The sequence below is a fragment of the Aegilops tauschii genome, chromosome 2 (assembly GCF_002575655.3).
Source record: "Aegilops tauschii subsp. strangulata cultivar AL8/78 chromosome 2, Aet v6.0, whole genome shotgun sequence".
Taxonomy (NCBI): Eukaryota; Viridiplantae; Streptophyta; class Magnoliopsida; order Poales; family Poaceae; genus Aegilops; species Aegilops tauschii.
The window spans coordinates 36231972-36248303 of NC_053036.3; the positions used below are offsets into that span (position 1 = coordinate 36231972).

Consider the following 16332-nt stretch of genomic DNA (forward strand, 5'->3'; position numbering starts at 1 on the left):
AGAGATAATAAGGATATGTACCTTGCTACAGAAAACAAAAAATATACCAAGACATTGACTGAAGTGATGTTACATTGTCGATAGGTAAGATGTTACATTGTCGATAGGTACATCTCAAACACAACCAAACAAATGGTAGAGCCATTTTTGCCTACTAAGCCAAACATGTTCTTCTCCATTTTTGCCTTGTAGAAAGAATTCTTGTTCTCCCTACTCACCTTTCACATTGCTTGCTCTATCCTATATTGAGGGGATATATAACATGCATCAAATAGAATCCGTCCACGCACACGTGGAAACTTGCGACAACTATTGACTTCATCCTTCAGCCTTGGGCTTAACCTGTTAGCCATACCCTGATATGCCACCCATTTCGTGCATATGTAATCTCTCCATGGATGAGAGCATTATACAATGCAACATTCCACCAATGGGCAAAATATAATGATAAATGGCACATATGTTTTGAGCAAAGGGCATACTATGCTTGACAAATTATTCCATGGCCTCATAGATGCCTAAGGTATGTAAATATGTGCCATTTATCATTATATTTTGCCTATCTGTTCACCTAAAAGAACATCAGATAATCACTACTGCATACATAACTATCTGGGTTATATTCAGACAAAGGGGAAAAAATGAGCCTGTAGAGGGTCTGTAGTATATTTAAACAAAGCAAAAGAACAGGGAACAATACTTGCAACACATTTTGTACCAAGCAAAGAAAGAAAATGTACAGTAAAACATGCTTTGAAATCATGCGTATATAGATGGGGCGAGTGCACATGTACATACACATACAAAAAATTAGTACTGGACCTCTTATAACTTTATTATACAACAACCGGGTTTCTTGAAAAAAAAAGATGCCGAGAACACACAACAAGGAAACAAATGTTGGGATGTGACCTAAAAATTTAGATGTGGAGCTACCAAGCAGAGAAGGGGCGTCGATGAAAAAGAGGCCTTGTATAGGTGTCATCCAAAAGTTTTGAACAGAGAAAGTAACAAAAAGAACTACCAAAAAATAATCAAAACAAGCATATGATTTTTTTAAAATATCATGAGCAATAAAACAAGTATCTAAGTTATATTTTTCTGAAAGTCCTTTGCACAAACTTCAGAACAATATATGGGTAGCAATTTTAGATGACTCGCCCTAGTTAGATAGATTGAATATTTACAGCCACCAAATTGTACTTGATTCACACCTTGGACTACATGTTGAGAACTTCTTTGTCGACTATTTATATTAGATTCGCCGTATCAAAATACCGGTTCAGGAAGGCATACACAAACATTTCCAATACTCAAAATTTCATTCCACAAGAAGATTCTGGATAATAAATTGGAACCAAACACTGTCGTAGTGGACATCGCTTATGGATACAATTGAAGACAGTTCCATTACATATATGAAATTGCACAAGTAAAGATTGGGTAACAAAGATGAAGCAAGGGTTGACGAGAAATAAAGAAGATTTTACTATTCGTCCATAGCCATACCTTTGTCGTTCACGAAGCAGCGAATGGCAATGAATCATACCTCCTCACACTTCATTCTTTCTGAATATTGTGTGGCTTCTTGGGGTCTAGTTTCAGCAAACGTGAGTCCCATATCCCTGCCCACTTTATATTGGGCTACATAGTCGTTTCTATATGGTTTGAGATGGGCACGTGGATTTGAACTTTGGGTGATGCAAAAACTGAAATTAGAATTGGGAATGGGAAGCAATTGCAACGCATATTACCTCCATGGCAACCATCACACCGGATCGGCATCTCCTAGACGGATTCCACTGAAGGAGGACACGGGTGTGGAGCTCGTGTGTGGCGTTTCAATTGCAGGTGGGGTAGTGGCCCTCGGGGAGTAGCTCGTACTCGAATTGGATGGACGCGAAGCGCATCAGGAGGGAGGAAGAGGTGGTGGTTGTGGGCGGCTAGGCCACTGCATGAGAGGCGTTGCAGAATTGGGGGCGGACGACGCCGGGGGCATACTTGTCAACGTCGCCCCAGAGGAGATGGGGTAGGCGAGGTTGTGGGCGAAGGCGCTGCTGCATCAGCGAAGGAGGCGGAAGAGGGGTCACGAACTTGGGGGGTGGACGACGCATGCGGCGTACTTGCCGACATCGGCGTAGAAGGAGATGGGGTAGGCGGAAGAAGAGACGACGGGGAGGAGGGGAAGAGGAGGTGGAGGTGGTAGTGAGTGGTGGGGCTGTTGCGGCGGAGAGTCAGGCGAGGCCTCCGGTGCAGCCGGCGCCGGCGGCGGGTCAGAGGCAGCGGCCACCAACGACCAACTCGGTTCCATTGTTTCTCCTCTTTTCTGGAAGGATCTGCCTCTGGTGGGATGTGGTGGAGATAGATACAGCAGGATGTAAAGAAGAAGGGTGTTTGTGCAAATGTGGGGTGGGATTGTCTCCCATGCGTCGGATTCAGATCTGATGGACAAATTTGGGATTGCAAACACAGCATCACCACCAACTCAGATTTTTATAGGAGTAGAGATTAAGACGGCTTAACAAAAGAGACCAAATGAGTGGCTGACTGGTGGGTCCATGCTCATGGGCCCGTTAGCAACCCTGTGTCGGAATTCGGCCCAACCAAACAACCAAACCTTAGGGCCACCATCCAGCCCAGCCGAGCACTATATATAAGCAAGTTCACACCCGCACTCCTTTTGCTTCCACACTCCTTTTCAGCTCGCCAGTCGCCACTCCGAAGCTCCAGATCCGCAAACCCTCGCCGGCGGCCATGGCCGAGCAGGCACGGTTCTTCAACATGGACCGAGCGACGGCGGCCGATGCACGGCGCAAGGGCTGCGACCCGCACAGGCTGGACCAAGCTGCGGAGAGCATGCTGTGCTACATCTACGCCAACCTCCCCAGCCTCCCCGTCTACGAGGGCACGCGGCTCGCCGCCCTCGCCTCCTCCGCCTCCCCCGACGGCGTCGACCGCATCAGCCGCCTCCTGCCCGAGCTCCTGAGCAAGATCGTCTCCCGCCTCCCGTCCGTCAAGGACGCCGTGCGCGCGCTGCCGTCCTCTCCTCCCACTGGCGCCGGGTCTGGCTCTCCACACCCCTCGTGCTAGCCGACGCCCACCTCCACCCCGAAGCCTGGGGCTGGCCGCCCAAGCCCGCCAGCTCGTCGGCCGTCACCGCCGCCGTCTCCCGCATCCTCGACGCGCACCCGGGGCCCTTCCGCTGCGTCCACCTCGTCTGCAGCTACATGAACGCGCACCGTGCCGAGCTCGCGCGCTGGCTCCAGCTCCTCGCCGCCAAGGGCGTCCAGGACCTGGCCCTCGTAAACTGCCCGTGGCCGCGCGACGTGCCCCTCCTGGCCACGCTCTTCGCCGTCACCACCCTCACCCGCCTCTACCTCGGCATGTGGAAGTTGCCGGGCACGGCCGCCCTGCGTAGCGCCTCCTTTCCCCACCTCCGCGAGCTCGGCCTGGGTTCCTTCGAAATGGAGCAGGGCGTGGTCGACTCCCTCGTCGCCAGGAGCCCCGCGCTGGAGATGCTCAACATCCTGGGATGCAAGGGGCTGCGCCTCCGCCTCGTCAGCCAGAGCCTGCGGTGCATGCAGATTAGCTGCTCGAGAATGGAGGACGTCGCCGTAGTAAAGGCTCCATGCCTCGCGCTCGAGCGGCTCATCCTTTTTGGATCTGGCCAGAACAGTATTTTTTAACCTCTTTATTCAATAGATAATAATGTTACATCATTCACCATGAGAGGTACAATAGAGGGGGGACGATCATCCAACCAAACCCTACTGGTCTGGAATTTAGCTAACGGGGCTAGTTCATGAGCTACATAATTTGTTTCCCTATTCGCATGCTCATACTTAACCCTAACAAAGTCTGACTCCATAGAAAAACAATCATGATAAATCGTTGCAGCAATACCTATAGGGGCCTCTCGTTTTTCATAATTTCTATTAATTCACTATTATCAGAACTCACAACAACTCTATTACAACCAATGGATTCAGCTAAGAACAAGCCGTGCTTGAGCGCCAAAGCTTCCGCCGACAAAACATCTTGAACCATATCCAAACGTGCATTACACGCGACGATGAACCATATCCAGAACAGTATGCTTCCGTGTGGTCAGACAAAGATGTAACCAACTCAGTATCAAACTATCAATGCATGGCATCGGATCTTCAAGCAAAATCAACGGCTCATGGAGAATTGCTTTTCTCTTACAAATGATCAATTTTTTTTGTGGCCGACCACAGCTAAAAAAAAAAATTGAAAAAAGAAAGGTGGCTGACCAGTGGGTTCCCTACTCATGGCCCGTTAATTTTGGCCCAACCAACATCGAAGCACAGAACCGAGAGCGTCGCCTCCACACACACACACACGACACTCAGAAACCCCAAATCCACAAACCCTCGCCGGCGCCGCCGCCGACGACGGCCATGGCCGAGCAGGAGCAGCCGCCATTCGCCAACGTCGACCCAGCGACGGCGGCCGATGCGCGGCGCCAGGGTCGCGACCCCCGCAAGCTCGACCAGGCCGCAGAAAACGTCCTATCGTACATCTACGCCACCCTCCCCAGCTTCCCCGTCTACCCCGGCACGCGGCTCCCCGCCCTCGCCGCCTCCTCCGACGGCGTCGACCGCATCAGCCGCCTCCCCGACGAGCCCCTGCGCAACATCGTCGCCCGCCTCCCCGTCAAGGACGCCGCGCGCACCACCGTGCTCTCCTCCCGCTGGCGCGCGCTCTGGCCCTCCACGCCCCTCGTCCTCATCGACTCCTTCCTCCTCCCCAAAGGCCAGGGCTTCCGCCCCACCCCGGCCAACTCGCCGGCCGTCACGACCGCCATCTCCGACATCCTCGAAGCGCACCCGGGGCCCTTCCGCTGCATCCACCTAATCTGCACTCAGAGCGCGTACCGGAACCAGCTCGCGCGCTGGCCAGCTTCTCGCCGCCAAGGGCGTCCAGGACCTCGTCCTCGTCAACCGCCCGTGGCCGCGCGACGTGCCCCTCCGGCCCACGCTCTTCACCATCACCGCCCTCACCCGCCTCTACCTCGGCCTGTGGAAGTTGCCGGACACGGCTGCCCTGCGTGGCGCCTCCTTCCCCCACCTCCGCGAGCTCGGCCTCTGCAGCGTCGAAATGGAGCACGGTGTGGTTGACTCCCTCGTCGTCAGGAGCCCCGTCCTGGAGGTCCTCAACATCCTGGGATCCATCAATGGGTTGCGCCTCCGCCTCCTCAGCCAGAGCCTACGCTGCCTGCAGATCAGCTGCTCGAAAATGGAGCACATCGCCGTGGTAAAGGCTCCATGCCTCGAGCGGCTCATCCTTTTTGGATCTGGCAATATCGCTGGTGGCTTGTGCAGCAGACTCAAGATTGGCGATGTCCCCAAGCTGCACGTGTTTGGATACTTGGATCCAGGTCAGGTCATGCAGGTCCGAGACACCATCATCATGGTACATCTCTCATCTCTGGTTTCTCCATTTGTTCAGTTACTAGCAATTATGCCCATGACTCAATTGTGTCATATTCCTTCTTGAATTGAGGGAGTCTCAGCCCGGGATAGCAAGCACGAGCACCATGGTGAGAAGCGTCAAGATTTTGAGCTTGAATGTCCGTTTCGGAGTTCGCAATGAGGTCAAGATGGTGCCCAAGATGCTTTCCTAACGCGGAGAGACTACATATTTTGGTATTTATCTCCAATTCATGTTCTGCTTGCATTTGTATGGATTTTTCACTTCTTTCAAATACTTATTCACCAAGATGGCATGTGGAATGTGGATGATGCAAATGGCATGCAATGCTTATTTCAAACTGTTTAAACTACACATATAAATGTCTTGGCACTCGTACCTACGTGGTACGAGTAACACATTTGCTGCTCGTACCAAATGTGCTACTCATACCATGTAATGCTTATTTGGCACGAGTGGTATACGGTACAGACCTACTGGAATGCACATTTGCTGTCTTCAGTTTCTTGGGAGGTCTGTACATTATACTGCTCATTTCAAATTGGTGCTACTACACTGATGCCACAATAAGTGGCACTTATCTCCGATTAAGTGATAGATTATTAACTGGTCATCATGGCTCACATATGGAAGTTTGTGTTGGAGAATACTTCTGCCATACTTTCACCTGTTTAAGGCCTCGACGGTAGACTGAAACACTGCTGCCTCACTTTCTAATTTGTTATAGATTATGTTTTGTTACTTTTCTGTTCGACTAGGCTATGTTGTGTTACTGTTCTCCAACAACATATAATTTGAGGCTTCCTTTATTCACCATGTCGTCAGCCTACCTTCCTTGAATGCTTTCCCAACTCCTTACTTATTTAATCTATTCTTTGCAGAGTGAGAAATGTGATAAACCCGCTGGTAACCACCTGAGCCTCAAGTTCTGGGAAGAGTCCGGTCCCATTGAGAATGTTCTCTCGCGCATCAACATGATGAGTATCCGTGAGTTCAGAGGGGACCCAGGTGAGGTTGGCTTCCTGGAGTTCTTCTTCCGGAACGCGCGGGCGCTGAAGACCGCATCTGTTTCCATGGCCAATCCAAGCTTCACACCGTTCTCGGCGGAGGAGGCGCACGCCAAAGTGAAATACAGCTACAGGAACAAGGCGAGTAAATCCTGCCAAACGGTTGTCCGTGGGAGTACCGGCCCTTCAGGAGGTGAAGTTTGGAGGTTCAAAGATGGGGCAGATTTTTCTTTCCATGACCCCTTTTCCCAATTGTTGGTCAGGTGAGCTTAGTTTCTATTGGGAAGTGGGCTGGCTGTTTTCTGATGCAAACTGTGAAGTAAGTATGGTGTCTGTCTCTTGCTAGCCGTGCCCAGTGCCCTTGTGATGGTCCGTCGAATTTGACGCTTGATGAGCTGATATTTTGCTTGCCCTGCATGTAACCTGTGTTTACCGGTTTCCCGGTCTATCTATGTATGCTCCATGAACCATTTCATTTGTGGCGACATGTTCAATTCCTTGCAGTTGCTGGGTTTCCCTGTCAGAAACTGAACTCTGAACCCAAGTGTCGCTTAAATTCAGTTAACTGTAGCGTATCGGTTCGGCTACAGTTAACTGACATCTGGTGGCTGAGACAACGCGGATGCTGATCAACGGCTGGGGTGAAGACACTGCACGTTTAACTGCTAATAGTTAGTTTTTCCGTTGTGATTCACTATTTACCTTCACCCGCCCGCGACTGCCAACCATTGTATCAAAAGCTAAACCCTCGCTCTTATCTGTAGACTCTACTGTAGCAAATTCCCCAATTGATAGAAGGGTCTTGATATCGGGAGCTTATCGTTATCGTTGTCCTGTGTGATCTGTGATTTGGTTGTTTGATCCGTAGCGGAATCTGACATTCCCCCTCTTAGATCAACTGAAAGCCGCCATTTCTGGGTTTCTGATGTAGTTTGTTTGAGAGCCATTTCTGGTTGTAAAAAGTCGTATCAGTTCTGAAAAAAGAGGTTTAAATTGACAACATAAGATTTGTTTTTTTTTCTATGACGTGTGGACAGCTGTGGTCATCAATCTTTCTTATCTATTCCTCCTCTGTTCCAAAATAATTGGTCAAACTTAAACAAGTTTGACGTAAGGACAAACCCAGAACTTCAGTTATTTTGGAAGTTCAGAAAAAGATATTAAAATGAGAACATGAAATTGGTACTACTGAATATACCATGAAATGCCCTTTCAATATTTTATAACAATTTTTTGCCAAAGCAACTTACTTTTGTAGAAATTAATGTTCAAAGCATCATATTGAAGACCGCATCAATGTCCTGAAGGACAATAATTTGAAACTTCACAAAAGATGTTAACAAAATGATATATTATAAAACATCAATAACTAAGTCAGATGCATCAAGATAACTGCCCATCAATTTGAGTTTTGTAGTACAATTGTTTCATAAAAGCGTTAGTTAACATTGGTTGTCGATAGCAATTTTATTATCTTTTAGAAACTTCTCTGAATTTTAAAGTTAACTTTACTGGGCTTTTTATTTATATATATTTTTCTACCACCCATTGCAGAATGTAAAGTGCATTTGAGTGCATAGTTGTGAAGCTGAGCTTGAGGATGATTGCTTCACTCCCCCTAGAGTGGATATCGTGAATAATCTCATGGAGGGTTAGGATCCCATCAAAAATAAAGCGACCTTTAATGAAGGCGGTTTGAGTATTACTAATCGCACGGTGGGCCACTAGGGAAAGCTGAGTGGCGAAGCATTTCACTGGGAACTTAGAGAAAAATATTAATTAAGACAATAAGTCTAAATAAACGAATATTATCAGCTGCCTTGACCTTAGGAATAAGGGATTAATTCAGACGTTCGATGTCAGACCGTGCCAAGACAGAAACCTATAACATCTTTGTAGACGAGGGGTTTGAGGATGTTCCAAAATTTCCTGAGGAATGTAATCGAAAACCTGTTTGGGCCAGGAGCCGAATTGGATTTTGATGAGGAAACCGCCTTATCAATTTCTTTCTTGGAAGGAGCCAAATTTCTTCTTTCTCAAAAAATGGCAATAATTGCCTAGTAGTATACAACACTCCCCCCTTGGTAATTGTTATACCATGACCAAGAAGCTTGATGATCACCAGACTTTGCAAACGCCGTGTCTATTCCTATGCCTGATCTAAGTCGAAGTAAGTTCTAGTAAGTAGAAACAGCAAAACCTGGGCTAGCTAGAACCAAAGAGGAAAACCCTGGCCTGGTGGTCTCCTGTTTGAAGTTCTATCTAAGCTGCCGTAGGAGCTCTGCGACTGCTGCGGTTGTGAATTAGGTCTTGCAGGAAGCGCCCGGCCTCCAGAACAGGAACCATGAGGTTGTTGTTGCTGCTGCCACTGTCGGGCTCCTGCATACGGCGCAGGCTGGTAGCTCCCAGCATACGATGGCGGTTGCCCGTATCATCCAAAACCCGATGACGGAGGAGCATGATATGATGAATATGCGTTGCTGCTACTATTCTGATGGTATCGAGATGGATGCCGGCCCGCTCCTCTTGAATCGCTGTGGCTGTCTCTTGCATATGGTTGGTGCCTTCCGCGATTATCCCTTGTATACTGGTGACCTGATCCTGATGGCAGCACATAGGCCGGTGCCTGACCATAGGGTAGATTATCACTAGGAACATGCCAACCAGGGTGTCCGGCAGGCTGCTCCATCCATGGTGGCATTCCATTTGGATAATGCAGACCACTCATTATAGTTTGATATGGCCTAGCCGAGGTGTATTGCCCGCTGCTGCGAATATTCAAGCTGTTTGCAACTAATCGGTGTGCAGCCTCCCCTAGTTGGCGGCCCTGCTGTATTGATCCTGCAGGGTTTTGCCTGAACCATTTCAAAAGTTGGTTACGATTTGCAATGTGGAAGCAATGATTGACTAAATAGGGCCCAAAACTCATACACTACCTGCTGCTGTTATCACAATGCCTCCTGGTATCATCATGAGGCCTCCTGCCATTGTCTTCATGCCACAGCACAGGTGGTGGTTTCAGATCACCAGCTTCAACAATCTTCAGAGCAGATTAAACAACGCTTGTTAACCGTGAACACTTTAGGAGTGGAATGGTAATACTCATGTCGATGTTACATGAAAATAAACAACAGTTCTGTACCTTCTTGGGCATGATAACACCAGCAGGTGGACGCGCTATGTGCTTGTGAGGATCCGGAAGCTTGTAAATTGAGCATCTAGAGAAGGCAAATGTCATAATCTTGAATTCAAGTGCCACTAGATCATATCAATAATACAAGGGGGAAATAAGCTTACATCACTTGATTGTCCATAATATCCTCCAGTCCATCCACAGGAGATCTGAAGACAGGCGGACTTGGATCCCCACCACAAAGTGAGATGTAACCACTCATTCCTCCACTGCACAAGATAAGCAAGAGCAGCTAATTAAGTGATATTGTAGTTATAGCAGCTCATATAAGAGGTGCTTATTTATTACTCCTATACTATAATATGGTGGAACTACTACAGTTAAACAAGAAAATACTATCTGCAGTGAATCAAGAATCCTAGTAGGGTTAGCTAACCTGGCAGAAGGCTCGAGTGGCTCTTTAATTTCATTTCGCTCATTATCGGGCAGATGTCCGAATTTGTTGCCGAGAGAGTAGATATAAGGCGCAATTGGGTGCAAGCTATTCACAAAAAGCATGTTGTACATTGTACTGTTTCGTCTTGCTTCTTCAGGCTACACAAAAGATGAGGAAAATATGGAAATCTTAGAAGTTAAAACAAGATCTTCTAATACATGTATGCCATAAAAACAAGAACACACGAGACACTGTTCCATACCGTCAAAGTATGCTCGACCTTTTCAATCTCAGACAGCAACCTAGCTTCATCAATGAAGGGCAGTTTGGCTATCCCCTGTAAAGTAAATTTTTTAGTTAAACTAAACATGAAAGAAGTATGATATACATGATTATGCTTACTAAGATAAATGCACCTGCCAAGAAAATCTCTTTCCATTCATATCTACTTCAAAATCTGCAGCATACGTACAAAGGTTCAACCGGATTAGAATTGGCTTAAGGTTGTAGCTAGGAGAATCTGATACTATTTGTGATTATATCTTTGAAAAATAAGCATACCAATGGGATAAAAATCAATTATCGACGAACTTTGATCAGTCATCAACTGCCGATACCGTAGAGGGAGTGCATGTGAGCTGAAATGTAATGAAACAAACTGTCAAATAATCCACCACATGAAGGTACTATGATTGAAGAAAAATAATATTAGCATATTCACCTCGCCGCTGGGAATACTCCCATAAGCTGATCGAAAGGTTTGAATGGTGACCCAAGTTCAAAAGATATATTAAGCTGGCCTAAACCTTTTAAATCCGAAGCAAAAGGGGCATAGTGATAAGGGTAAAACCTACACATAGTGAGAATAAATTAGAATGAAACAGGTATTGGTGGGATGAGTAGAGGAATTAATTAAAAATATCAGCAATTGTGCCACAAATATAAGTGTGTGGCATATAATTGGCCAATTAAAACATGCTAAATTACCATTGCCATGAGCAGACACCTTCATAATAGTAGTGCATTACCCAACACAGACCTTCAGTATATTTGAGAACCTGAAGGAGCATAGAGCACATCATATAAGAAGATAATAGAGAATTAGGGAAAATGTATTTTTTAAATAATGATCAAGTGAAAATTTCTATCATGAATTCAGAAATAATGGCAACGAGGTATGTTGTCGATAATGAATCAAGAATGTAGTTTGCTTTTATTCATGAATGCAATATATTAAAGACACTTCCACGATACTTACAACATCTCTACGTATTTCTTCAATTTGCTCAGGTGTTCTTGCCCCAAACTTGTCTTCATAATACCTTTCCCTCCATCCTGGTTCTCCAAGCTTTATCTGAATATTAACAAATAATGTCATCACTTGAGTAAAATATAAAAAATAGTTTCAGAAGATCCAAAAAATTAGTGGTGTACTTCCAATTCCCAAAGCCCCAAATATCTTTGATAACTTAGTGTTGTGTGCAACATATTAGAAGTTCCAAAGACAAGGGATGGGGCACTAGCTCCCACAGCAGGGAGTAGTCTGTGAGAACTTATATTAGGACAAACTTGAACTTACAACTGCAACCAACTGATACAGCAGCAGAAGAAGACTTGTGCACAGATGACCAAAGACATACCTTGTCCTCCTCTGCATTTTCAGAATTAAAAAGATCTGATTTATCACGAAGTGCGACTTTAAGCATTGACTTCAGTTCTTCTTTGTTTTCATGTGCCTGTAAGAGACGCAGCAAGATTCAGATGAAACCATAAAAATATCTTCAAAACAAATATAATACCTTCTCAAACAAGATCAAATTAAGTACCTGTGCCTCGACGCTAATTTCAGCTTCAACAACAGCAGCAGAAAGGCTGGAATCTGAAGATGATACACGTGCTTTCTGAGCTCGACCGCCCTTTTCCGTGCTATCTTTATGAGGTCCATTATGTTCATATGGTGAAGCCACAGCCCCAGAGGCAAGGCGAGACCCTTGGAACCGCGCAACAGGTACAATAAGATCACCACTGACATGGGGATCCAGATCATCGCCTCGCTTTGCTTGGGCTTTATCACGTTTTATTCTTTCAGCTTGACGCTGCAAAGGACAGCATCGTTGTAAACGTAAAGTGTCAGTGAAAGCACACACTACTAGTAACAGCTGAGCATCAAGTGCATATAGCTAAGAAATGTCATATAGGCATATTGCTCTTCACAATATACGCCAGGTATAGCTGAAGTTAAGCAAGATTGACAAGCAAAATCAAGATAGTCATCATTTTTATACCTGGTGCAAACGAGCTCTTTTCTGAAATATTTTATCCTCGTATGAACCAACTGCTTGAATGAAGTGTTCAACTCTATTCAGATCCGGCTACAACAATGAAGATAAAATGTGTTATTGCAGATGAAATGTCCATGAGGTTCATTTCAAATAAAACAAATTTCTGACGAAGAAACCACATGGGTCAGATGATGTACAATACCGTGCAAGTGTCAGTTAAATAGCCACCCATATTAGGAAATTCCTTCTTGTATACAGCAATTAGCAAATTAATAGCTCCCTGCAGACAGATATGAGAGTAACCATTGTGTCAGTGTGACAACAATCTAAGAAAGGAACTAAAACAGAGGAATGTTTCAAACTTTGAAAGAAAAAAAAAGTAACACTACATAAACTAACCTCACGAATCTCTAGTGTCGGCATGTGTGGAAGAAAATCATTGCCAACAAAAAAGCACATGAAGATGAAATCATCAATGATGTGTTCAAGATCAATCTTGAAAGGTGGATTTGGCATGCTGAACTCGTATTCTAGGTACTCTCGTAGGGTCCATATATTCAAGAACTGTGAAAGCATGAAAGTGGAGCAGTACAAATGAGAATAAGTCCGTCGGTAAGTCCACTGAATAGCGCCACACCACAAGCTGCAAGTAAAGAAATTGATCATTATTACCTGGTAAGGTTTCTTCGGTACTATTTCATCACCCTTCTCATCAAACTCCCCAGCTTTCCGTTTTGCCTTTCCTTCACACTTTGCTGCTAGATGTCCAACTTGACCACACAGGAAGCATTTGTCCTGCTGTCCAGGTGTAAACACCACCTGCAAACACAAAGTGTATGCAAATAAGATTTCATGGCATAACATCGAACAAAATGTTCAAGGAAAAAGAGTGCTCTAAAAAAAAAAGGGCAGCCCGGTGCATGTAGCTCCCGCTTGCGCAGGGTCCGGGGAAGGGTCCGACCACTTTGGGTCTATAGTACGCAACCTTTTCCTACATTTCTGTAAGAGGCTGTTTCCAGGACTTGAACCCGTGACCTCATGGTCACAAAGGCAACAGCTTTACCACTGCGCCAAGGCTCCCCTTCAAGGAAAAAGAGTGCTCTAAAAGAAAGAAAAAACTTTAAAATAAAATAAAGTAGAGTAGCAACATAGACAACAGTAAAATTCAAAAAGGCGGCTGTGACATGTATAATATGGTCAAAAAGTGTAAATTCTGTATCTTGAGAAGAGAACCTCTCTCAGTATGGAGAAGTGTACTTCGTGTGTTGCTAGAGCTAACATGATTAGATCTGCATCCTGCATTCATGAGATTAATTTATATGAGACTAATACAGATAAAACAGCCAACAAGAAATAGAACATTAAGCATACAAAAACAGAACTTACCAGGCCATACAGGCAATATGTCGGGTATTTGCGTTAAGTTCATTACAGAGGTTCCTATTGCCACGAATGTAGGACATGATTTTGTGTTCCCCTTCACCAGGAACATTGGCATCAGAAAGAATAACCTTCAAAAGATTGTAAATCAGGACACATATTATTTTTACATAATTCTAATAACAATCCATAGAGTTTCTGAACCCCAAGTAAATATGACTAATTAAGCATATTAACAAATGTATTTAAAAGCCAAATTAGTAAAGAAAAGTCATGCTTACTTTAATTTTTTTCCATCCAAGATCATAATTCAACCTGAGGTGGATGTAGTACTGCAAAGCAACTGATAGAACAGCCATGAACTCTGTTCCGGGAGTAATAACATTAGAGTCACAGGTTTGTGATTCCTGCTTTGGAGGAAGCTTTCTTCCTTCCCTCTCAAACTCTTGACGCAGTTTTTCTTCTTCTTCGGCCTGAACATAGGAGGCAATTGACCAGTGAGTGCAATCATAATGTTGCAACTGTCCAGGAATAACAATAGATACGGCTGTACAATTGTACACAGAATATGAGAAGATGATTCCATTAGAATACTGACCGCATCAGCAGCATCTTTTGCAGCTCTGAATCGTCTAGAGGGTTGCTGGTTCATCTTAGCACGAGGAGCCACACCATCTGTAAGCAATTGTAGTATAATACAAAATGGAGAAGAAATTGTTTAATGTAGGTACATAGATACAATAGTAACTAGTAAGTTGTTCAAAGGAAAGCTTAACAAGTGAAGGAATATGTCGCCATTGTTCAGAGAAGAGGATGCCTATTCATTCTAAAGGAATAGTAGTATGACTGTCATGTGAGCGTATACACATATATAGTTGCATTAATTATGGCAAGGTGTTGTGCATAATAATAGTAACAGAGTCTAAGTATACTGAGCACTCCCAATTATTTCTACCACTGATCAGTATACGAACGAAATCAGTTCAAGCAACATTAGAGCATGCAGCAAGCCAAACAGAAAAAATGAGCGAGAGAATTCCCTCCATATATGACAAACAGATGAAACACATACCAATGGCCATGTAGAGAAGCTTGCGAGGGCGAACCATGACAAAGAGCCTGTCTATGTAATCGAACATGCACTGGAAGACCTCAGCAAATGTCGTTGGCGAGGGCTGTGGCAGAAAATGCAATAGAAGTGAGAAGCACGGTCAACGTAGTGGTTGAATATCGGGTGTGGCTAGCTCTCATCCAGATGTGGGAACTAACTAAGATCCACAATTAATCTGCAGGACTGTTGGTGAGTAAACCGGGAAATAAAATGTTTCCGGTAGGACTGTTGCTGATACAGTAGCAGTGTGCAATCCACAATTAATCTGCAGGGTGTACTAACTAACTAAAATAAAATTGAATCTTGTTGGCAGATGCACTTGTCCAGAAATTAGTTTTGCAGTGTAGATAGTTTGATGAAAAACAGAAGAACCGGATTGAATCCTGGAACTGCATCATCAAATTTGTGTAGTTGAACTATAGTAACATCCTCCTGCAACCTCAAGATGATTTGGGGACAGCATTGAATTGCAAAAAAAAAAACTATATATGATTCTATAAGTAATTAAGTAAGACCCAGGTGCGAATCGAACAGCTAGCTAGCCCAATCAAGTAGGAGTAGGTAGGTACCCTGTCGTCGGGGTGGAAGCAGGGGTGTATAATCCCGTTCATGTCGAGGTAGAGGTTGTCGAACTCGAGGCCGTTGGCCGGTTGGGCTTGGAGGTGTCGATGGGCGCCTTCACGCCGTCGATCTCGACGGCCTCCTCCTCCACCACGTCCACCACCACCATCGGGTACTTCTCCGCCAGCCACCGGTAGAACGCCGGGACGCCCATCCTGTCTCCCTCCGCCGCCGGCGAGAGGCAGGTCGAGCGAGCTCGCTCTTTCGCGGTCTGGTCTGGACCTCGTACCTCGTGCGACTTCCTGAGGCGGTGGGGGCGGGCCGGGCCGGGCCGGGCCAGCCGTATCAAATAGAGAGGGAGTCCGTCGCAACCCAGGAACCGGTTTTGGGACCTTTCAGTGCTTCTTTTTTTTACTTTCTCTTTCCCATCGGTTTTGGGATGATCCAAAGTTTCATACAGCTTCATGGAACTGGCATTTTTCTGGGTTTCCTTTTGCCAGTTTTTTTTTCATTTTTTCATTTTTTTCATTTTTTTTGTTTGTTTTTCCTTCTTCGTTTTTTTTCACTTTTTATATACTCATCAACAGTTTTTGAAATTTGTGAAAAATGGTTACATTTTGTGCAATTTGTTAATTTAATTCCTAAATTTTTTTGAATTCAAAACATCTTTTAACACTCGAGGACATTTTTTAGATTGATGAACATCTTTTCGAATCCAGGACACATTTCAAATTCATGGATATTTTGAAAATTTGTGAATGTTTTTTTGAAATTATGTAAACAATTTCAAATTCATAAATACTTTTTGAAATATCAAGAACTTTTAAAATTCATGAATATTTTTTCAAAGTTGTGAATTTTTTTATTTCGCAAACATTTTCAATATCATTCACATTTTAAAATATTTTTAAATTCACGAATGTTTGAAAAAATTCTTTCAACTTTATGTTTTATTAAAGTGCAAACAT

At 44.8% G+C, this 16332-nt stretch overlaps 1 protein-coding gene and 2 pseudogenes across 1 annotated transcript; 2 read left to right on the forward strand and 1 right to left on the reverse strand.

Moving 5' to 3' along the window:
- The first annotated feature begins 2754 nt into the window (after positions 1–2754).
- On the forward strand, positions 2755–3993 carry LOC109737107 (uncharacterized; annotated as a pseudogene).
- A 368-nt stretch (positions 3994–4361) lies between these two features.
- LOC109737118 (putative FBD-associated F-box protein At3g50710) lies at positions 4362–6936 on the forward strand (annotated as a pseudogene).
- A 1533-nt stretch (positions 6937–8469) lies between these two features.
- Positions 8470–15610, reverse strand: LOC109737106 (5'-3' exoribonuclease 3-like). The gene is given in 25 exon segments (XM_045232541.1): positions 8470–9316; positions 9398–9501; positions 9604–9679; positions 9759–9863; positions 10031–10188; positions 10293–10367; positions 10447–10487; positions 10592–10668; positions 10752–10880; positions 11018–11088; positions 11289–11384; positions 11671–11766; positions 11857–12126; positions 12316–12402; positions 12515–12592; positions 12712–12876; positions 12985–13131; positions 13546–13608; positions 13699–13713; positions 13716–13823; positions 13974–14165; positions 14291–14367; positions 14765–14867; positions 15373–15450; positions 15453–15610. Coding segments are annotated over 25 exon segments (2961 nt in total). The 5' UTR covers positions 15579–15610; the 3' UTR covers positions 8470–8892.
- Between the last annotated feature and the right edge of the window lie 722 nt (positions 15611–16332).